General features: G+C 35.2%; 1 protein-coding gene and 1 pseudogene across 10 annotated transcripts in view; both read right to left on the bottom strand.

Moving 5' to 3' along the window:
- Cdk19 (cyclin dependent kinase 19) overlaps nt 1–24840 on the bottom strand; it is a 163820-nt gene that overhangs the window by 100011 nt on the left and 38969 nt on the right. For all 10 annotated transcript variants that reach the window (XM_071613130.1, XM_071613127.1, XM_071613124.1 and 7 more), the window contains one exon: nt 5584–5659. In XM_071613130.1, the coding sequence (XP_071469231.1) occupies nt 5584–5607 (24 nt within the window). In that variant the 5' untranslated portion in view covers nt 5608–5659. The remainder of the gene's footprint in view (nt 1–5583; nt 5660–24840) is intronic.
- On the bottom strand, nt 11883–12141 carry LOC114086807 (small ribosomal subunit protein bS21m pseudogene; annotated as a pseudogene).

The raw sequence follows: 24840 nt of genomic DNA, 5'->3' as shown, positions 1-24840 counted from the left end.
TCTACTAAGGATAGGAGTACTGGACAACACCCAATACAGAAGTCATCCTGTTTGACAAAACAAGAATTTCCAGCAGCATTTATATGACAACAGGTCCCCAGACCAGAAAAATCTATACAACTAATCTCCTCCTCAAACCATCCATCCTGCTCCTCCAGTGCAGAACATTTATAGAGTTTGTAAAATACTCAGAAGTACTGCTGGCTGCTTCAGAATCAAGAATGGTATTGTCTCAGGTATACCCCTGAAGTGTGGAAAGAGAATGCTGGGGTTACCTAAAGTAGTGCTTGTCTTCTTAACCTATAGGACATGTATTATGGGGATATGTATCCACATGTCAGGAATATAAAGCCCAAGATAACCATGATAAGTCACCGGTTTATTTAAGATTTTCTGGGAAGAGTTTGCATATTTGTAAATTTTGACACATAATATTATACCTGTTTACAGAGCACAATTTATAAGGCTCTTGAACATGTTTAGAAAGAACTGCTTTGTCAAAACATTTCATGAGATTGAGCTAATATTCTGGTTATAGGCTAAGAATGACTTGGAACATTAGCAAGGAAAATGAAGCTCATGGAGTTCTGAGAATCTGATCAATCTGTACACTACTATAAGGTCTACTTTCTTAGTAATGCCAACCCTGCAAGTAAATCAAGATATATACAATTCCCCTTTAAAATCTTCATCTCTATAGCTACCAAGAAAATAGGTCCTGGAACTAGTAACAACTTGTGTAAGAGTGCAGGAGTAATGATGGAGTCCAAATAGAGCCCCAAGTCTACATGAATCCAAATCCAAGTTATTTCCCACTTTACAAACTGAAACCAAAGACATATTTCTTTTTTTAAAAAAATGATTTTGTTCCCATTTCAATGTCTCTAGGGTTACCAGTTTATGTTAAATTTCATAGCTTAGTATCTTCTATAAGAATACATTTAAAAAAAATAAATGAATAGACCAATAGATGAACAGACTAAGTAAATGTGGTATATACACACAATGGAGTTTTATTCAGCCATAAAGAAAAATGAAATAATGGCACTTGTTGGTAAATAGATGAAAATGGGACAATATCATGCTAACTGAAATAAGTCAGACTCACAAAATCAAGCGTCAAATGTGTTCTCTCATATGTGGACACCAGAGCAAAATAAGGGAAGAAGGCAGTAGTAGGGAGAGGTGGGATCAAATATCATAAGTATATAGAGAAGATCAATGGTATAGAAAGTAGAGAAGAAGGTGGAGGAAAGAAGGAAGGACAGGAATGGGAGAAAATATGGAATGAATTTAACAAAATCATGTTATTCACACATATAAATGTTACCAAGGGAATTTCAACTTCACATATATGTAGAAAATACCAATCAAAAATATGTAAATAAATAAAGGAGTGAAAGGAAGATCAATAGAGTAGAAGAAGGAGAATAGGGGGAGGGAGAAGAACAGGAAAAGGGAAGATGGGGATTGAAATAAAATTCCTTGCATGTATGATTTTGTCAAAAGGAACCCAACGACTATGTATAACTACAATGCTATAATAAAAAAAATACTTTAAACTTAATTAAATTTATAGTCTTGCCAGGTGCAGTGGCTAGGGAGGCTGAGACAGGAGGATCATGGGTTCAAAGCCAGACTCAGCAATGGCGAGGCGATAAGAAACTCAGTGAGACCCTGTCTCTAAATAAAATACAAAATAGGGCTGGGGATGTGGCTGAGTGGTTGAGTGCCCGAATTCAATCCCCAGTAACAAATATATATAGAGAGAGAGTCTTAAAACTGATTTACTTTGACCACAGGGGAAGCACATTCAGCTAAAAATTTTGTTTAATTAGAGTTTAACTAGGAAAAGATTATTACCAATAATAATAGTAACAACAGGGGATGGGGTTGTGGCTCAGTGGTAGAGTTCTCACCTTGCATGTGTAAGGCACTGGGTTTGATCCTCACCACCACATAAATAAATTAATAAAAGTACTGTGTCTACCTACAACTAAAAAAAAAAATTACAAAAAATAATAGTAACAACAATCATTTATTTGCACATTTATGCTCAGGTTCTAAGTTAAGCTCTTCACATAAACAGTATCAGATTTATATTCAGTCTTTCACTCTGTATTTATGTAACTATTGCAATTTTGCTTCAATGTTATTCAAGAGAAAAATAAACTAAATTCAGCGAATTGATAGCCAATTAAATCTAATTGCTTAGAGCAAGAATATAAAGTTGATAATTTTTAGGAGAACTCCACTGATTTTCCTTAGTATGGAAGTACACTAACACAGCAGAAAGCCAACTCTTCAATAATAACTCACCAATTCTTTATAAGCAAGGGAGTTGCAGCAACCACACACGGGTGCCTAAAGTCACTACCAATAGCCAACTAGTCTATTCCCAAAAAGTGGGGAAAGAGAGAAAGTTTTCAGCTACATCCATGAGTGGGTTACACAACATCCCATCTTCCCTCACCATAAAACACACACACACACACACACACACATACATACACACACACACACAATTGGTGAGTACAGCCAGTGTCTCTTTCAAATTGTTCCTTCTCACTTTTGTCACCTTTATACAAAACCCCATAAATCTACATGGCCCACCTCTTTTCCAATAATGATGGCAATAAATATTTACATCACCTACTGAAAATATAAACTCTTACCACTTAGTCTTCTCATAGGAAACACAGATTGAATATACTACAAAAATATACAACTACACACACACACATAACTACACACACACACACACACACACGTTTCAAGAGACTCATGATCTAACATATAGTAAGGCAGACAGAAACACCATAACATAAGACTGGTGATTCCATTTGCTTCCTGATTCTCTTTTAGCTCTTGGGAAATGAAAATTCCTCCCTATGCATTTGTTTACCTTGTATCAGTTCCCAGAATCCTAAGAAAACAACAAACTCTACCCCCAAACTCTTACAGTATTTCATTTTTCATTATTAATCTTAAAATTGGCAAGGAAAAATCTCCTCATGTATAAGAAATTCTCAAATTAACAGTTGATTTGTCATCAGAAATCACTGTCCTGAAGACAGTGGGTTGACAGTTCAAAAAAAAAAAAAAAAATACACTCCAAACATGAAGGAGTTCTAGGTAAGGATAAAGAATAAAGAAATACATCCCAACATGAAAATAAAATAAAAACATAATTTATTTCTAGTACACCTGCTCTATAAATACCAAGAGGAGACTTTCAGGACTTCAGACATTACAGGCGTTCTCCCTATGGCCATTTCTCCTCCTTTTCTCTCTGCTTCCTGGCACCACCTCCAGGCCCTTAATCCACAATGTGCTCTCACCTTAGACTCAGAGCAATGAAAACAGCCATCTGTGGTCTGAGACGTCTGAAACTGTGAGTCCCAAATAAACTGTTCCTCCTCTAAGCTTTTCTTGTCAGTTAAGTTATTTTGGTCACAGAGACATGAAAGCTAACCCCCCCCCCCAAAAAAAAGGAAGTATGTATAAAACAATCATTATATAACTGTGTTAGTGTACTGAATATATAAGATGTATATGCATAGCAATGTACTAAATAAAATTTTGTCAAAATTCCTATCACACTGGGACTAAATATTTCAAGTGGTGATAAAATTCTTTAATATAGAAACTGCATACTTTATAAAGTTCTATTAGGCAAGCTCTCAATAAAAATATGAAGGCTATGAATGACTTTAATAGTTTAGTTTCTCTATAACCTCCAAAATTTACATTAAGATATAAACACCTATGGATTCCTCAGCACACAGAAGTATCTGTTCAAAGAGGACATCTCCAGGGCTGGGGTAGCTCAGTTGGTAGAATGCTTGCCTCACATGCACAAGGCCCAAGGCCCTGGGTTCAATCCCTAGCACCAACAACTAAAAAAAAAAAAAAAAAGAACATCTACAATTGAGTTTTCATTTCCCATTAATCAATACATTAAATTCCAGCTATTTACCAAACTGACTCATGGAAGGAAAGGCTAAAAAATGCTTTTCTAAATTATATAGTACTCTAACACAGCAAAATAATACACCAATGATATTTATATTATTGATATGATAATGTGTAAGAATTTTAAGGAACAACAAATCACTTATCAAATACTTATTCTGGTAGGACATTATAAAATCGCTTCAGAAGTAATGAAAAACCACCAAACTGAAAGTTTCCAACAATAAACTTATACTGTAAAGCAAACTTAGCATCATGGATAACTAATGGAATTTTTAAAGTTCTATTTATTCATTTAATTTAAAAATTTATGATTTGGAAGGACTTCATAGTTCCCTTCATTAGCCAGTTAGACAAACAGACATCTAATTCTAATTTCAAGCAGACTTCTTGCCAGACTAAGAGTGATGAAGGAGTGTTTCCATATGAGTAAAACAGAAATGTGGAACTATTGGTAATATATGTAATAGTTACTAGAGGTTGAAATTTCTAACAGACATGAACAATATAAACAATTATTGAACAATTACTAAATAACAATTAAATATTTAAGAATTTAACAATTTAGAGATAAAAGTTTCTAACACGTAATATCATAATAATACCCTAATTAGCAATCTCCGCTGAAGAACTAAAATAAAGTATTATCATATTATGCCTTCTACCGTTTTGTCTGTTTTCTGATTTGTAAAAAGGGGATATTAAGGGCTAGGGCTGTGGCTGTGGCTCAGGGGTAGCAAACTTGCCTGGCATGTGTGAGACAACAGGTTTGATTCTCAGCACCACATATAAATAAACAAAATAAAGGTTTATCAAAAATTAAAATAGGGCTGGGGATGTGGCTCAAGCGGTAGCGCGCTCGTCTGGCATGCATGCGGCCAGGGTTCGATCCTCAGCACCACATACAAACAAAGATATTTGTATCCGCCGAGAACTAAAAAATAAATATTAAAAAAAAATTCTCTCTCTTTAAAAAAAATCCCTTTGGTTTGAAATAGAAAGTTATTTAAAAAAAACTAAAATAATTTTTTTAAAAGGGCGATATTAAAAGTGCTTATTTCACAGGACTGTGGTGAAAATTAAATGAACTTAAAAGCACCCAGCAAATGTTAGGTACTGTTAAGAGATAATCATTTCTCAATTGCATAGGTATTAATTTGTCATAGTAAGACAAAAAAGGAACTATCGTTATTTAAAGGATTATTATGATAATCTTTTCTGGCAACTAGTAAAATCTATCACTAAGTTATATATTTCCTAAAAATTTTAAATGCATAAGATAATAATATGACTCCTTTCCCTACATAAAAATAACAATCCTAAAACTATAGGGAATTATTAATTAAAATAATCATGTTCTAATTTTAATTGAATCATTATTTTGTTCAGTATTTCTAAGATTATAATATCCTAAATATCATTAAGAGAATGTTCAAAGACAACTTTCAAATAATTTTAACTTTATACAAATTTTCTCATCTTAATATAAAACATCCTTAAACTAACATCTGTGAAATAACTATGTATTGTATACATTATACTCAGATTACAACAAATCATCACCCAATATCAATAATAAGATAAGCAACTGTATTTACATCCACTTACTGCAATCTCTCTACAAGCCGACATGGATATTCCTGTGCCTTCGATTTGCTTCAACGCATATTCCTTTTCATCTTTTCTGCACATGAACAAAAACAAATTTTTTTTATTTTTTCATATATTACTTTCAGACTCAAAATTGTAACTATAAAAACAACAGGAATTCGTGTAGTTTCTCGGAGATATGTAGCCACTATGCCATGCATCACTTTTTTTTTTTTTTGGTGCTAGGGATTAAACCCAGGGCCTTGTGCATGTGAGGCAAGCACTCTACCCACTGAGCTATATCCCCAGCTCCTCACTTACTATTTTTGATAATATTTCAACTACAGAAATAAGAAATTAAAAAAGCAATTCATGTCATAATGAAAATACCAGACAGAGCCAAAACACAAAATTCAAAACTGAACAGGATACTAAACACAGCACTAGTTTTGAAGAGTAAACAAGAATAAATATAAACTCAAACATATTGCAAGATAATTCTACTCCTGTCTTAATTATCTGAAGTCTATGAAAGCATTCTGTTATAAACATTCACTAAAAAAATAACTGACAGACATAAACTCCCAGAGTCATTTAAAGTAATTTCATAGTATAAAAAGCATTCACAGGACAAGGAACCTGTTCTCACCTAGAAAACTGAGTCTCAACTAGAATAAGGGATATTCAAAAGCTCTAAGATCCCCAACCAAAAGCCCTTAAGACTTCAAAACATAGCCACCAACATCTCATTTCTCAGGAAACTCTACAAGAAACTCAGTAGTTACCGTTGGTTTTGCAAACAATAGAAAAAGGATTAGGGATCTCGGAATTCCTAATAGTTAATCAGAGTAACTAGGAATTCAATAATGATGATACAAACCCATAGAACCAACATCAGATGAGCAGCTGGTGAATAAAGTATCTTTGAGACACTAACACCAAAAATACACAAGGACCCCAGCTGAATGCTGGAACTACAGATCATATACGGGGTTGTTCTAATAACAGGGGCATAATTCACGCCCTCCAAATTTTGTCTTTGGAGTAGAGCCTCAGCAAGATATCATCAGGACATAATGGATGCATTAAAATGCCAAAAAAATGACAAATTTGTCCTATATAACTATTCTCCTCATTTATCTGTGTTTACTAGCCGATAAAGCAGTTTAAGATGCTTTAAAAACATAACATGCTTTAAAAACATATTTTTGCATGCATTTTAAAGATTATCACAATCACCTATGTTTTGGGGAAATGATTTCATTGTATAAGAAATTATAAAATTATGATTTCTTTCTCCCATAGTCAACGTGAAAATCATGGACATTTTTCTTCCAAGATATGCCATTCAGCAAATAAGCAGCATTTTGATAAACAGAAAATACCCCAGATATGTCAAAAGGATGGACTGTAGCCATGACATGTGGCACATGCCTGTAATCCCAGTGACTTGGGAGGCTGAGGCCCTAAGCAATCTAGTGAGACCCTGTCTCAAAATAAAAAAATAAAAATGGCTGGGGATGTGACTCAGTGGTTAAGAGTCTCTGAGTTCAATCTCAGTACCCCAAAAAAAAAAAAAGGATGGTCTGTGATATAATTATTAAAATGATGGCTATGGTCATTAGAAACATGTAAATGTCTACCATACACCACTAAGAAAATGCACAAATTATGTTATATAGAAATATATATACATCTATACATATGTTGGAGATAATACAAAAATTAAAAACAATTGTGTTAAGATGTAGGAAATTAAGTCAACCCAAGCACTAAGTAATATTGTCTTTTAAATTAGAATAAAGGTCAGGCTCAGTGGCGCAGGTCTGTAATCCCAGCAGCTCCGGAGATAGAGGCAGGAGGATCACAAATTCAAAGCCAGCCTCAGCAATTTAGCAAGGCACTAAGCAACTCAGTTAGACCCCATCACTAATAATATACAAAATAGGGCTACGGATGTGACTCAGTGGTCAAATGTCCCTCCCTGAGTTCAATCCCTGGTGCCACTCCCCCCACAAAAAAACTAGAATGGAGGAATCAAAATAATTTAATATTCTGGAAATAATCAACTACTAGGATAATCTCTAATATTTTCAAAGTGAGAGTCTGGGCATGTTTTAAAGACCAAGGTCAAAAATCAGGGAAAGCTTAAGTGATCATTTTTTCTCTTTTCTCCATAATGCTTCCTATTTCTTCAGATCACTCAGAAGTCTCGAAAAAGCATAAACAGCAGGTAACCAAATAAAATGAAAGCCAAGTACGTGTGTGACAGCACATATGCCTGAGATACTCTGACACAATGCTTAAAATGTACAGATTATACATTTAACAAGTAAATTAACTACCAGGTATCTCTTATTAAGTTTAATAAGTTCTTAAAACAAAATTATAAAAGCTTTCTGACAAATTTTTCACAAGTGATCACATTTTTCAACAGAAATATTTCAATTCCCTATTTCCCTAAATGAAGAGCTCCAGAAGCTCATGCAATTGCATAGTTTTATTTTTAATACTGTAAAGAATATTACACAATCTGGATAGGATATCGTTGCTATGGAAACTATAAGATTTTTTGCAGTAAGTCAAAAAGTGCAAAATTAACACATCACATTAATGGCTTTTGAATTTCACATCCAGACTGTCAAAGGAATTTGAAAGCTTGAGCAGAATAGACTGAAGCATAGGCCTCTTACTCTGAATTACATGGATAGGAACAAGGAATGAACCCAGTAATTATTTCACTTAATAAGTTTAAATATAACTTCCATCTGTTAAATCAATACTAAAAAATCTGCAATTTTAAACTCCGCAGTTTTTAAATGGAGAATAAAGTAGTACATATATCATTACTATTTCTCTTTTGTATACTGCCATATGGTAAATGGTGATGTGGCACCTCTGAAATTCACCGTGTGAAACAGCAAGGTCCCAGAGGGTATATGGAACTCAAGCAGAAACATCTCCTGAATGAAACATGTGAATACTAATTTGAGGGCAGAGGCTAATACTTTAGTATAAAGACTAAAGATGTGTCCCCTTTACCACATGTCCAGAAATATTTCAATAACTAAGGTACATGGGGTAGGGAAGCTTTACTGCTCTTATCCAATGTCAGTGTCCCTTTCCAGGAGTTCTTCCATGTAATAGTAGTATTTCATACCACACAGCTTGGATGTTTCAGGTAAGTGTAATATTAAGTATCATAAAAGTACAATGTTTTCTTTTATATGACAAGTGTGGAAAAGCAGGCAAACCTGTCCTGCCCTGCTATGACAGTTTGATTTTTAGAGGGCACCTTAATTCTTCCCTAACTCTATTTTAAAAGACAAGAAGAGAGACAAAACGAATACAGTTTTAGGAAAATTGCTTTTTACATTTTAATGTTCATTAAATAGCATGACTACAGAAAAGGCATCCTAAAAATAATCCAAGAAGTTTAATAAGTAAAAGTACAGGATTAAAATTTACATACATGGGTGTATGTATACATACTTGTAGTAAAAACATAGATATATACTATAGTGAATTTTTAAAATTTAAGTCATGTCTCCTATTTGTCCATAATGTGTATCAATACCATGCAAACTTCACTCTCACTTGTCACAATGAAAAAAGAAAAAAATATTAAGCAGAAACTGTGATTCTATTAAGTTTTCCACCTGAGACTCTATGTTCTGGAAAATTCTTGATGCAAACAATTCTAAAGATAATAGAAAAATAAGTACCTATTTGTACAAAGAGTAGAAATTACCACCTTAAGTAAAAACAATCCTAGGCAGAAAACCACACTCAATGTAGAATTTAAAGGTAATTCAGAGAATTTCTCAAGTACAGAGAATCAAGTTCAGTAGAAAAATCTCCTGAGTGAAATACTGGGAACTAGATTAATGGAAAACATGACCTTACACTTTTCAGTAAGGTCCAAACTAGATGCCCAGCTCCAAAAGAACTGTAGCAAGGTAATACACCATTCAGCAGCCAACATACACAAATATTTTTAGTGGTAGCTCAAACCTCTCTTGTTTTAATCATAATTAGATTAACCCAAGGATCTCCAGCTCCTAGCAATACTCTAGGAGGTACCCAGGTCAACACTGAACTACCTCTGGTCTGAAGAACCTATAGCAAACAAAAAGTCAGAAAAAGAAATTTTAGAAAAAGATGAAGCCACCCAGAACCTCAAAGCTAAGAGGTCCTGGAATAACATATACAAAGCTCTGAAAGAAAATAGATGCCAACCAAGAATCCTATATCCAGCAAAATTAAGCTTCAGATTTAAAGATGAAATAAAAACCTTCCATGATAAACAAAAACTAAAAGAATTCACAACTTTTGGGTATAGACTGAGAAGTAAGACAGCTGGGTCAAAAAGTGGTTCCATTCCCAGTTTTCCAAGGAATCTCCATACGGCTTTCCATATTGAATGCACCATTTTGCTGTCCCACCACCAATGTATGAGTGTGCCTTTTTCCACAAATCCTCACCAACACTTATTACTGTTTGTATTCTTTTTTAAAAAAATATTTTTTTAGTTGTAGGTGCACACAATATTTTATTTTTATGTGGTGCTGAGGATCAAACCCAGTGCCTCACACATGCTAAGCAAGTGCTCTACCTCTGAGCCACAACCTCAGCCCCTTGTTTGTATTCTTAATAGCTGCCATTCTGGCTGGAGTGAGATAAAATCTTAAAGTAGTTTTGATTTGCATTTCTCTAATTGCTAGAGATGTTGAACATTTTTTCATATATTTGTTGATTGATTGTATATCATCTTCTGAGAAGTGTCTGTTCAGTTCCTTAGCCCATTTATTGATTGGGTTATTTGTTTTTTGGGGGGTTAAGATTTTTGAGTTCTTTATATATTCTGGAGATTAGTGCTCTAGCTATGTGCGTGTGTTAAAAATTTGCTTCCATTCTGTAGCCTCTCTATTTACCTCCTTGATTGTTTCTTTTGCTGAGAAGAAGCTTTTTAGTTTGAATCCATCTCATTTATTGATTCTTGATTTTAATTCTTGTGCTATAGGAGTCTTATTAAGGAAGTTGGGGCCTAATCTGACATGATGGAGACTTGGGCCTACTTTTTCTTCTATTAGGCGCAGGGTCTCTGGTATAATTCCTAGGTCCTTGATCCACTTTGAGTTGAGTTTTGTGCATGGTGAGAGACAGGGGTTGAATTTCATTTTGTTGCATATGGATATCCAGTTCTCCCAGCACTATCTGTTGAAGAGGCAAGGTTAGTTCAACATATGGAAATTAATAAATGTAATTAATCACATTAATAGATTTTAACAAAGAATCATATGATCATCTCAACAGATACAGAGAAAGCATTTGACAAAATACAGCAGCCCTTCATGTTCAAAACACTAGAAAAACTAGAGATAGTTGGAACATAACTCAACATTGTAAAAGCTAAATCCAAGACCAACGTCATTCTAAATGAAGAAAAATTGAAAGCATTCCCTCTAAAAACAAGAGAAGGATGCCCTCTCTCTCTCTTCTATTCAACATAATCCTTGAAAATCTAACTAGAGCAATTAGACAGAAGGAAGAATTTAAAGGGATAAGAATAGGGAAAGAAGAACTCAAAACTATCCCTATTTGCTGATGACATGATTATATATATATATATATATATATATATATATATATATATATATATATATATATATATTTATGTTAAACTTGTCTTTTATTGCTCTGGGCAAGGATTCCATCACTCCAGCCTACTGTTAAGGTATTTTGGAAGCAGATTTATTCCAAATACATACATAATTCCTCTCCTCTCTGTTCAATGGTTGAACAGGGATGGGGGAGTAGCTCAGTAAAAAGTAACTGATGCTTTTCCAATAAGATTTTGCTTTTGGGTTCATAAAAGTGGGTAGAATATGGTAGGTATATGTTCCACCAGAGTTTGGAAATTTTCCTTACCTACCCTGGAATTAAACATACTTATTGTAAATACTTTTACAAAAATTACCATTTTTAAACTATTAAAGTGTATAATCAGTGGCATTAAGTACATTCACTTTTTTTGGCAATCATCACCATCTATCTTCAGAATGTTTTCAGATTTGCAAACTGACACTCTACACCCATTAAACAATAGCTGATAGCCTCCTTCCCTATCCTTTAACCACCACCATTCTACTCCTAGACTACTTTTGGACTGTTTCGCTTTCTCTTAATAAGAAAGACAGTCTACTGTTGACCAGTGGGGTTGCTTCTCTACATGCAAGTTTTCTTGCATATAGTCTATTTGAGTTTATTATAGAGAAAGGTGGAGACAAACTGGATGTGGGCCTCCTATCCTCGTCTCAGCAGCCCTGCCATGGATCTGCCCAATTCTTTCGCATCAAAAAGTTGATCTCTCAAGCCATTTCCATGTTGTAGATCCGCCTGCAGGTTTCATAGCTTTCCTGCTGTCGCTTGCGGCGAGGTTTCTCATCTTCGTCGTTTAATGTCCTCAGTGAGCCCATCCATGCTGAGGATTTTGTTCAGGGTCCTGTATGCACCTTCTACGTTCCCTTCATGTACCATCACAGTCTTGGCAATGAACTTCAGGTGCTTTGCCATGACCTTGGATTTAAGTCTTCATTCTTCAGGACCCGATAAAACCGAGGGAAAGCTTCGCGACCGAGACCACGTCGCCGGGCTGGGGAGGTGGGGGGGGGGGGCCGAGGGGGAACGGACATTCGGGGCAGAGGTGCACAGCAGGTCCCAGCTACCGCTCACAACCCAGAGGAGGATTAGGGCAGCGATTGGACAAGGAGTCTGCTGGGCGTTGGGGAGGGGGCCTCTGTGCAGACCCGGCCCTCCCCAGGCCCTACCAGACTTCCCCAATGCGGAGGAAGTCCCTCACCTGGCACCCTCAGAACACGCCTGACCCCCAGCCTAAGATTTTATATTTAGAACACCAAAAGCTCCACCAGAAAGCCTCCAGAACTCATAAATAAATTCAGCAAAGTATCAGGATATAAAATTAACACCCATAAATCAATTACATCCCTATACATCAGGGATTAATCCACTAAAAGAGAAATTAGAAAAACCATCCCCTTCACAATAGCCTCAAAATATAATAAAAACATTTGGGAATCAATGTAACAAAAGAGATGGAAAACCTATACAATGAAAGATAAAGAACACTAAAGAAAGAAACTGAAGAAGACCTTACAAGATGGAAAGATCTCTAATGCTCTTGGATAGGCAGAATTAACATTGTCAAATGGCCATATTACCAAAAGCGTCATACAGATTTAATACAATTCCTATTAAAATCACAATGGCTTTCTTTATAGAAACAGAAAAAGCAGTCATGACATTCATCTGGAAAAACAAGAAGCCCAGAATAGCCAAAGCAATCCTTAGCAAGAAAAATGAAGCAAGAGGCATCACAATACCAGACCTTAAATTATATTACAGAGCCACAGTAACAAAAACAGAATGGTATTGGCACCAAAACAGATAGTATGCCAATGGTAGAGAACAGAAGACACAGAGACAAACCCACATAAATACAGTTATCTCATACTAGACAAAGGCACCAAAAACATACATTGGAGAAAAGATAGCCTCTTCAATAAATGGTGCTGGTAAAACTGGAAATCCATATGTAGCAAAATGAAATTAAACCCCAATCTCTCACCCTGCACAAAATTCAATTCAAAGTGTATCAAAGACTTAGGCACTAGAACAGAGACCCTGTGCCTAATAGAAGAAAAAGCAAGCCCAAATCTCCACCATGTCAGCTTAAGAACTGACTTCCTTAACAAGACTTCTAACTCACAAGAAGTAAAATCAAGAATCAATAAATGGAATGTAATCAAACAAAAAAACTTCTTCACAGCCAAGGAAACAATAAAAAATGTTAATACAGAGTCTAAGAATGGGGAAAGAAGAATAGAGTATTAATATATAATACGCACCTCAGAGTATTAATATATAAAGGATATATAAAGAACACCAAAAAAAAAAAAAAACACCAAATAATCCAATCAATAAATGGGCAAAGGAACTGAACAGACACTTCGCAATAGAAGAAATACAATCGGTCAACAAATACATGAAAAAATGTTCAACATCTCCAGCATTTGAAAAATGCAAATCAAAACTACACTGAGATTCCATCTCACTCCAGTAAGAATGGCAATAATCAAGAATACAAGTAACAATAGATGTTGGCAAGGATGTGGGGACAAAAGTACACTCATACATTGCTGGTGGGACTGCAAATTGTTGCAATCACTCTGGAAAGCAGTATGGAGATTCCTCAGAAAACATAGAAAGGAACCTTAAAATCAGCATACTCTAGTGAGGCACCCACATCAATGTTTACAGCAGTTTAATTCACAATAGCTAAACTATAGAATCAACCAAGGCACCCTTCAACAAATAAATGGATAAAGAAAATGTGGTACATATACACAACGGAATATTACTCAGCTATAAAGAAAAATGAATTTATGACACTTGCCAGTAAATGGATGGAGTTGGAGAATATCATGCTAAGTGAAATAAGCCAATCCCAAAAAAACAAAGGCTGAATGTTCTCTTAATATGCAGATGCTAACACACAATATGGGAGTAGGGGAGGTAAGAATAGAAGTTCATTAAACAAAAAGAAGGGGAGGAGGGTGGAAATGGGAAAGAAAGTAGAATGAATCTGATATATGAATATATGACTAGTGTAACTCCACATCATGTACAACCAGATGAATGAGCAGTTACATACCATTTATGTAAGAAGTTTCAAAATGCAGTCTACTGTGATGCAAAACTAATTAGAACAAATAAAATGTATATATTTTATTAAAAAAAATATGAAGCCCCGTACGTTTACATAGACCTGTAATCCCAGCTGCTCAGCAGGCTGAGGCAGGAGGATCCAAATTCAAAGCCAGTTAGCAAGGCCCCAAGCAACTTAGCAAGACCTCATCTCAAAGTAAAAAAAACAAAGAGGGTTGGGGATGTGGTCAGTGGTTAAGCGCCCTGGATTCCATGCCTGGTATCAAAAAATAAAGAAAAATCTACAAAGTAAGATTAAAATCCTTTTTTGTTTCTAATAAAAACAGAAGAGCCTCGTTATTTTATACTAATTAACAAACTACTGAGTTCATTTTATGCATCCCCAACACTGTGCCAAACTCTAGGGATGAACAAAATTAGAGAGTGACTACCCCAATATAAGGGAGTTCATAATTCAACTGGAAGGAAATTCTGGGTGAATAAGAAATACAAACAAGTAACTCTGATATGCTTTCTACACACAAGAGAGGTGCAAGCAGGAACAGAGATTATGTAACCAATAATTCCTTTTGAGCTTTAAGGAAAGTAACTCCATAAGTCATGCCTTTAAGGGAGGTGTTCCCCAGGCAGAAAAGAGATGAGGATGTCAGAAAATTCCAGGTAGATACCCATGGTATAAGGGAAAAAAGCAACATATTCAGTAAGGTATTCAGTAAGACTGGAGGTTAGAAAAGTAAAGAAAGGAAAGGAACCATGGGAGCTCTACAAAGAAGTTTGAACTTCTTATGTAAACAGTGTGGAGCCAAAAGTTTTTAGAAAGAGAAGATACATTCACAAATTCTTTCTCAGAAAAAAATAACTGGTAATAATTACAGAGAAAAACTTGTGGTAAAGTAAATATTTGATAGGTTAAATCAAACATCCAGATAAATGAAGATGAAAGATTAATTTAGAATAGCAGCAGAGGAGAAGAAATAATGGATTAAAAAGACACTTCTGATACAACCAGAGATATGAAAAATTGTGCTCTATATGTATAACGTAATTATAATGCATTCTGCTGTCATATATAAAAAATTAATAAAATAAAAAATTAAAAAGTCACTTTTGAAGCTGGGCATGGTGGTACATTCCTATAATCCCAGCAACTCATGAGTCTGAGGCAGAAGGATCACAAATTTCTCAGCAAGACCCTCAGCAATTTAATAAGACCCTGTCTCAAAATAAAAAAGACTGGGGATTTAGCTCAGTGGTAAAGCAACCCTAGGTTCATTCCCCAGGATTCCCCCCTCCCAAAAAGAACATTTCTGAGTCTTCTGTATGTGATGGTGAGGATGGTTCTGAAGATGGGTGAAGTTTCCTCTTTGTCTAAAGGTGAATGACAACCTTAACCACAGAGATGATAACATTTTTATACAGCCATCTCTTAAAAATTTTTATTTTGGGTAGTGGGGATTGAACCTAGGGGCACTTTTACCACTGAGTTACATCACCAGTCCTTTCTACTCTATTTTGAGGCCGAATCTCACTTAATTGACCAGGCTGGCCTCTAATCTGTGCCTCAGTCTGTCTGGGCACAAAATAACCCAGCCGCCACAAAGCCTTGTAGGTTCAAACAGCAACTCTTTATTCCCGAACTCTCACCGGCACTCTACACACACTTCCTGGGAATACACTCCCTCCACCGGGCTCCGCGAGCCAATTCTGCGAGAACTCAACGGGAACTACAAAGTAGCGGGCGCCCAAGGCAGCAGGATCCGTCCTAATCCTGGAGCCGCCCTATTCCTGGAGTAGGGTCACCTTTCAACCATTCCCTCTAGCAAAATGCCAGGCGTCATTCCGACTAAACTGTGGCTCTCAACAAATCTGCAATCCTCCTGCCTCAGCCTCCCAAGACACTGGGATTATAGGTGTGTGCCACTGTATACAATCAAATATTAAATGGAAAGCTATAATTCATTTTAAAGAAAAACAATTCACTGAATTGAATTCACGTACCAATGTATCTCATCAGTGGAATAATAACACTTCACTTCTATCAGGATATGTTGATATTTCCCCAAACTTCTTACTTTTCATTCAAAAACTATTTGATTCATCAATGTACTTCTAGAATCTCAAATTCAACATTGCATTGGTAACTATATTACAAATTATCAATAATTTTGAATTTTAATTCTAAAAATGTCAAATTCTTAATTCTCAGGAATTAGTGAAATTAAAATAAACTTATCTGCAGTAATCCTTAAGATCCAGGCATCCCAAGGGTTAAACTTAAAACAAATAAGTGATTTATTTTAAAAGAATGTAAATCATTAGCAAATATTTAGTATAACCAAATTTTTGTATAAAATATCTAACTTTAAGAATTGGTGAATCTCAAGTCAAACCTACTTGCTATAGACAAGAGATGCAAGACATTTATTTCGGACACATTTTTTTCAGCACACACTGTGTGCCAAGCACTGGTACTGGACTCTGAGAACAGGAGAAAGAAGGAGCTGATTCCCTTGTGAATCTTTATAGAGACACAAGCAAGGGATACTCTAATAGGTGCTATATATATGCAAAGTACATGAGATTAAAATATGGAAAGAAGGGCTTAGTTTGGTAGAACACGTAGAAACAAAGGGCTATCCGGTAAATAATTTCAAAGGACACATCCAAGTGGACCTTAAGAGATGAGCAGAATTTCTTACAGAAGAGGGGACAGTGCAGAAATGTACAAAGTTTTAAGATTAAAATCCATGCTATATTCAAGAAAAAGGCAGAAGACAGGTACAGTTAGAACACAAAGCTAGAGAAAAGAGCAAAGAATATAAAATAAGCATAGTTTTGTGTGGTAAACCTGAAGTTGGCATTTTACCCCTATAACAGGAAGCCATCAGAGGTTTCTCAACAAGAGAAACATATGATTAAACAGATACTCTTGATAAGCAGTAGTATTCCGGATGAATCAGAGGTTTTAAAGCTACATATAAGGAACCACTGTAATGATTTGGGGAGGGTTGATGAGGGCCAAAATTAAAGAAAATGTAGTAGGAGTGAAGGGAATGAATCCAAGGCACATTCCAGAAATGGAATAATCTACTGCAGTCAAATATATTTGGTTATACTGTAGGCATTTGAAAAATATTTGACAAATCAATGTTAATATACATGTATACATATATGGTTCTATGGCAGACAGACAGCTAAACACCTTAAGATGACTAAGGTTTCCAGAGTATTGTCTCAGTGAAATTAAGGTCACCAAACAAAATTTGATATACGTACGTGTGTGTGCGCGCGCGCGTGCACAAGAAGGAAAGGAGAGGGGAAGAGAGAGGAAAAAGGAAGGAGGGAGGAAAGGGGATGAGGGAGGGAGGGGGGAGGGGGGGGGAGAGAGAGAGAGAGAGATTGATTATGAGCCAGTTTGCAGACAGTTTCTCAAAACTCTAGCCAGGGCAATCAGGCAAGAGAAGGAAATTAGGAGCATATGAATTGGAAAAGAAGAAGTCACACTATCATTGTTTGCTGATGGCATGATCCTATAAACAGAAAGACCCAAAAAAATCCCATTAGAAGACTTCTAGAAATGACAAATGAATTTAGCAAGTAGCAGAATACAAGATCAATACTCATAAATCAACAGTTTTCTATAGTCCAACAGTGATTCAGATGAGAAAAAAATCAGGAAAACCACCACCTTCACAATAGCCTAAAAAAAATAAAATACCTGGGAATTAATCTAACCACGGAGGAGAAAACAGAACACTGAAGAAAGAAATTGAAGAGGATCTCAGAAGATACAAATACCTCCCATGTTCTTGGTTAGGCAGAATTAATATAGTCAAAATGGGCATATTACCAAAAGTAATATGCATATCCAATGCAGTCCTAATCAAAATACTTACAACATTCTTCACAGAACTAAAAGAAACAGTCCTAAAATTCATTTGGAAGAAGAGACCCAAAATAGCCAAAAGCAATTCCAAACAAGAAAAGTGATGCAGGAGGGATCACAATACCCAATCTCAAATTATATTACAGAGCTACAATAGCAAAAACAGAATGGTATTAGCATCAAAAGAGACATGAAAACCAATGGAATAAAATAGAAGACACAGAGACAAACCCAATTTTATGCAGCCATCTGATCCTTGACAGAGGCGCCAAAAAAATATATGTTGAAGAAAAGACAACCTACTTAACAAATGCCGCTGGGAAAACTTGTTATCCATATATACAGAAGAATGAATTAAGATCCCTATCTTTCACATACCATAAAAAGTCAAATAAAAATGGACTAAAAATTAAGACAAGAGGGCTGGGGTTGTGGCTCAGAGGTAGAGCGCTTACCTACATGCATGAGGCACTGGGTTCGATCCTTAGCACCACATAAGAATAAAATAAAATAAAGTGTTCACCTATAACTAAATATTTTTTAAAAAGTAAGACAAGAAAGCTTAATACTACTAGAAGAAAACATAAGGTCAATACTTCATCATATAGGTGCAGGCACCAACTTCCTCAAAAAGACCCCTAAAGCTGAAGAAATAAAACCAAGAATCAGTAAGTGGGATGCCACCAAATTAAAAAGCTTCTACATAGCAACGGAAATGATTAAGAGAGTGAAGAGGGAGTCTATGAAATGGGAGAAAATCTTTGCCAGCTACTCCTCAGACAGGAGATTAATATCCAGAATATAGGGCTACGGATATAGCTCAATTGATAGACTGCTTGTCTCACATGCACAAGGCCCTGAGTTCATTGCCCAGCACCACCAAAAGAATCCAGGATATATGAAGAATATATATATAAAGAACCCAAATATATACAAATATATGAAGAACCTAAATACCAAAAAAAAAAAAATTGCTCAATTAATTTAAGTGGGCAAAAGAACTAAACAAATTTCTTACAGATGACCAACAAATGTGAAAAAAATGTTCAACATCTCTTGCAATTAGGGAAATGCAAATCAAAAGTACACTAAGATTTCCTCTCGCTCCAGTCAGAATGGCAATTATCAAGAACACAAATAGGGCTGGGATTGTGGCTTAGCGGTAGAACGCTTGCCTCGCACAAGCAGGACCCGGGTTCGATCCTCAGCACCACAAAAAAATAAAGGCATTGTGTTGTATCCATCTACACCTAAAAAATAAATAAATATTTTTTTAAAAAGAACACAAATAGTATAAATGCTGGCAAGGATGTGGGGAAAAAGGTATACTATCACATTATTGATGAGACTGCAAATTAGTACAACCACTCTGGAAAGCAACATGGAGATTCCTTAAAAAACTAGAAATGGAACCATATGACCTAGCTAGCCCACTCCTTGGTGTTCATCCAAAAGATCTAACATAAGATAGTACATAGTACTTCAATGTTTATAGCAGCACAATTCACAATATCCAAATTATGGAATCACCCCAGTTGCCTGTCAATACATGAATGGACTAAAAAAATGGGATGTATATACACAGTGGAGTTTTACTCAGTCATAAAGAAGAATGAAATAATGGCATTTGCAGGTAAATGGCTGTAATCAAATTCCTTGCATATATGATTTTGTCAAAATGAACCCAGAGCTCCTATGCCTAATAGAAGGAAAAGTAGGCCTAATCTTCATCATGTTGAATTAAGCCCCAACTTCCTTAACAAAACTCCTAAAACAAAAGAAATAAAATCAAGAATCAATAAATGGGATGGATTCAAATTAAAAAGCTTCTTCTCAGCAAAAAAAACAATCAATGAGGTGAATAGAGAGCCTACAGAATGGGAGCAAATTTTTACCACACGCACATCAGATAGAGCACTAATCTCCAGAATATATAAAGAACTAAAAAATTTTAACTCCCTAAAAACAAATAACCTAATCAATAAATGGGATAAGGAACTGAACAGACACTTCTCAAAAGATGATATACAATCAATCAATAAATATATGAAAAAATATTCAACATTCTAGCAATTAGAGAAATGCAAATCAAAACTACTCTAAGATTTCATCTCACTCCAGTCAGAATAGCAGCTATTAAGAATAAAAACAACAATAAGTGTTGGCGACAATGTGGGGGAAAAGGCACACTCATACACTGCTGGTGGGACAGCAAAATGGTGCAACCAATATGGAAAGCAGTATGGAAATTCCTTGGAAAATTGGGAATGGAACCACCTTTTGACCCAGCTATCCCACTCCTAGGTCTATACCCAAAGCACTTTACAATAGCATACTACAGGGACACAGCCACATCAATGTTTATAGCAGGACAATTCACAATAGCTAAATTGTGAGACCAACTCAGATGCCCTTCAATAGATGAATGGATAAAGAAACTGTGGTATATATACAAAAGGAAATGCTATTCAGCATTAAAAGAAAATAAAATCATGGTATTTGCAGGTAAATGGATGGAGGTAGAAAATCTTATGCTAAGTGAAGTAAGCCAATCCCAAAAAACCAAAGGCTGAATGTTTTCTCTGATAAGTGGATACTGATTCATAGTGGGGATGGCAGGGGGGGGGGTGCATGGGAGGAATGGAGGAACTTTGGATTGGGCAAAGGGGAGGGAGGGGAAGGGAGAGAACATGGGGGTGGAAAAAATGGTGGAATGAGACAGACATCATTACCCTAGAAACATGTATGACTGCACAAATGGTGTAACCCTACTTCTTGTACAACCAGAGAAGTGAATAATTGCACTACATTTGTGTAAAATGAATCAAAGAATATTCTGCTGTCATGTATAACTGATTAGAACAAATAAAAAATAAATTAAAAAAGAACCCAATTACTATGTATAATTATGATGCATAAATAAAAAAAATACAAAGAGAAATAAATTCCTTTTGGACATGTTGACTCTCAACTGGCTACTGGATAAGAAATAACAGAAATGGAGTTGAAAAAAATATATACCAGTAACTGTTAAAGCTATAGAAATGCAGAGCAAGGTGACACATGCCTATAATCTCAACCACTCAAGAGACTGATGAGGATCATAAATTCAAGGCCAGAATGGGCAAGTCAATGAGACTCTTTCTTAAGATAAACTTTTTTTTAAAAAGGACAGGGGATGTAGCTCACTGGTAAAGTACCCCTGGATTCAGTCCTCAGTATCACCAAAAAAAAAAAAAAGAAGAGAAAGAACAGAAGAAAAGGGTGAAAGATGGTAACCAATGCTCTTAAACCTCTTTCACATAATGGCGTTCACTTGATGTTATTACCTGTACCTGAACACCAGCATAAAAAGACCAACAGAAGTGATGGTATCCATTTAAGCTTCTACTGCTCCAAATCCCATTAGTTTGTAAAGAATTTAGAGAATAACAGGACCTACAACCCATTCACAGGATCCATGCCATAGGGGTTGGAAAGTCTTCTCTAGTAATCATCAGCCTTCAACAGGTTACAGAAAAAGAAACTATTAAAAGTCCATAATAATAACCAGCTATCCCACAAACTGGATATGGAATACTCTTAGAAAACTGGTTTGGCCCCTTGAAAAAAAGGAAACAGTCAAAAGAAATGAGGAATGTGGAGATAATCTAAATTAAAAGAAACTCAAAACAAAAAAAACAAAAGGACATGCATCAAAATCTTGAATGGACTGTGGTTCAAATAAAAGTCACTATAAAAGTTTATTTGTAGGACAACTAACAAAATTTAAATATGAACTAGATATTACATAATATTAAGATATTATGGTTAATTTTATTTCCTAATTTTTATTCTATTAAATGTCTCAAATGTAGGATAATGGTATGATTATACAGAAAAAAATGTTTTATTTGTATAGACATAGATTCAAGTTCTTGGAGATGACATCATAACATCTGCAAGTTAATTTCAAATGGTTCAATAACAACATAAACATTCACATATACTCAGAGATATAACACAAATATAGAAAGATAACAATGGATGACTCTAAGCAGAAGATAAATGGGTGTTCATTGTCTAAAGTTCAACTTTTCTGCTTTAACAAACTTGATTTTAAAAACTGAATAAGAAGCAATTTAAGAGTTAAAGAAAAAAATTGTTAAGATACTGATATAGAGAAGTCAAGTAACAAGTATTAAAAGGTAAGTGGGCAAACATATGTCAAATAAAAAAGCAACCCCAGCACTGGGGATGGGTAGGGACAATAAAGGGTTGTTTGTATAACCAGAAATTTGGGGTTGGAGATATAGCTCTGTGGTCTCAGTGGTAGAGTACTTGCTCAGCACATGCAAAGCCTTAGGTTCAGATCCCCATCACTCCAAAGCAGGTGGGAGGATGTAGAATCAAAAATTAAGGTCAAAAAATGGCAAGATCAAATAGAAGAGAATGGAAAGGAATTCATCAGATTTGATAGCTATAACATTTTACAAGACCATCACTAATAGAGCAAGTACTTTGCTCAAAACTCTGTAAAGGACTTTCCATACTCTTTTATTATAATTAATTGGAATTGAACCACACTTCTTAACCCATCCCCAAATGAGGAAGAGAACTTACTCATTTCTAAATATTCTATAGGTACTAACAAAGTACCTTGTAATTAGTAGGATAAACATCTGTTGCACTGAAATAAGTTTCTTAGTCTTAATCAAACTAAAAAAATGATTCCCCAATAATAAGAAAATCTAGAGAACTTCCTTTTTTAAAATATATACTTCAACTGCAAAAAGTGGTAGTGACTGCCTATAGCCCTAGCTAGTCTGCAGGCCAAGGCAGAAAGATGTCTTGAATGACTTCTAGACTAGGCTGGGCAACATAGTCAGACCCCCATCTCAAAAAATATCTTTATATAGCTATATTTTCTGAAAAAATAAAATCAAAATGACAGTGACAATGTTGCACTAAAATATTTTTATTGAAAAAGTAATCACATCTAAAAATTCATCAAAAGAAGCAACTATTTGGGGCTGAGGCTGTAGCTCTGTGGTAAAGTGCTTGCCTCGCATGTGTGAGGCACTGGGTTAAATACTCAGCACCACATAAAAATAATTAAAGACACTGTGTGTTCATCTACAACTCAATAAATTTTTAAAATTTTTTTTAAAATAAGCAACTATTTCCTTCTAAAGAGAAAGAAAAAATATATTTTGTTATTCTCAAATCTAGCATAGTCAGATCAGCTAGAACTAGATCATCAGATTGGACAGTACTGAATCAATAACCTTGATCCCTTTGGTTCTCCCCCTACCTGCTCTCCCTTTGGTGCTGGGAATAGAACCCAAGGCTAAGCTTAAGCACACACTCTACCACTGAGCTATGACTCCAACCCAGCCCCTAGTTTCATTTTTAGATTTCAGTATCCATGAAATCTCTGTATTATGTCGTAAGTATCAATGAAAAACAAATACCCAAAAAAGAGAATAACCAAGATATCAAAATTAACTCTTTTAAATGTATTAATATTTCATCACTAAAGATTCTACCAAACCTAAACCACTGAGGTTTTCTAATAAAATGTAATTTTTGCATGTTTTTTCCTAGTTGATCTTAACAACTGTGATACAGTCTCTTTGCTAATACAGTGTCCTTTTTAGAACCCAAATCATCTGAACCTTTACAATCCAGTCTCTGATATACACTGGAATGAAAAAAGTAAATTCCTTGAGAAGAGCTTACTTGAAACTTTAATCAACAAGGCACAGAAATCATAAAGTCAAATCAAAAAGTCAGCTATCAGCTATTATTATATTATATGAAATACACTGCATTATAATATTTTAAAGGCAATTATAATATCATTTACTCATTTTTATAGTATATTATGTGCATTGGGAAGTGTACCATACATTCCCTAAAGTATTAACAATGGAGAGTATCTTTTTCCTTCTTTAAGTCTATCTATGTTTCCTGATTTTTCTATGATTTTTAACAGTCATTCTTTCAAAAGTTTCCATATAGGTTGGCCTAAATTTGTCTATATAAAAATTCAGGTAAGGAGCTGAGGTTGTGGCTCAGTAGCAGAGAGCTTGCCTAGCAAGTGCAGGGCAAAGGGTTCAATCCTCAGCACCACATAAAAATAAAAATAAAGGTATTGTGTCCAACTAAAAAAAAAAAAAATGAAAAAAAATTCAGGTAAGGGCTGAGGCTGTGGCTCAGTGGTGGAGCGCTTGCCTTGCACATGTGAGGCATTGGGTTTGATCAACTCAGCACCACATAAAAATAAAGATACTGTGTCCATCTACAACTAAAAAAATATTTTTAAATAATTTCAGGTAAACCTAGCCTTGTCAAATCATCCATTACATAGGAAAGTCAATCCAAAGATCAAGTTCTAGTTACTAAAAAGCTGAAAAACAAGAAATTAGGAAGATAAAGCTGCTGCCCATCTAAGACTAAAGGTAAAAACCAACAAAAATGAGCCAACCAACTCATAACTTATGGTAGAAAACAATATTTTTTTTTCATTTACCATTAAGTCAACTTTAAAACAAAAGTGAACACTTATCCAATATGACAACACATGTATCATGAGAGTTATTTACAACAGCTACACTTTTAAGATAACTTACTACATGTCAGGGACTGATCTAAGCACT

Source organism: Marmota flaviventris, chromosome 6, assembly GCF_047511675.1.
Source record: "Marmota flaviventris isolate mMarFla1 chromosome 6, mMarFla1.hap1, whole genome shotgun sequence".
Lineage (NCBI taxonomy): Eukaryota > Metazoa > Chordata > Mammalia > Rodentia > Sciuridae > Marmota > Marmota flaviventris.
The sequence above is the reverse complement of the archived record's forward strand: the minus strand, read 5'-3'. Positions and strand labels throughout refer to the sequence as shown.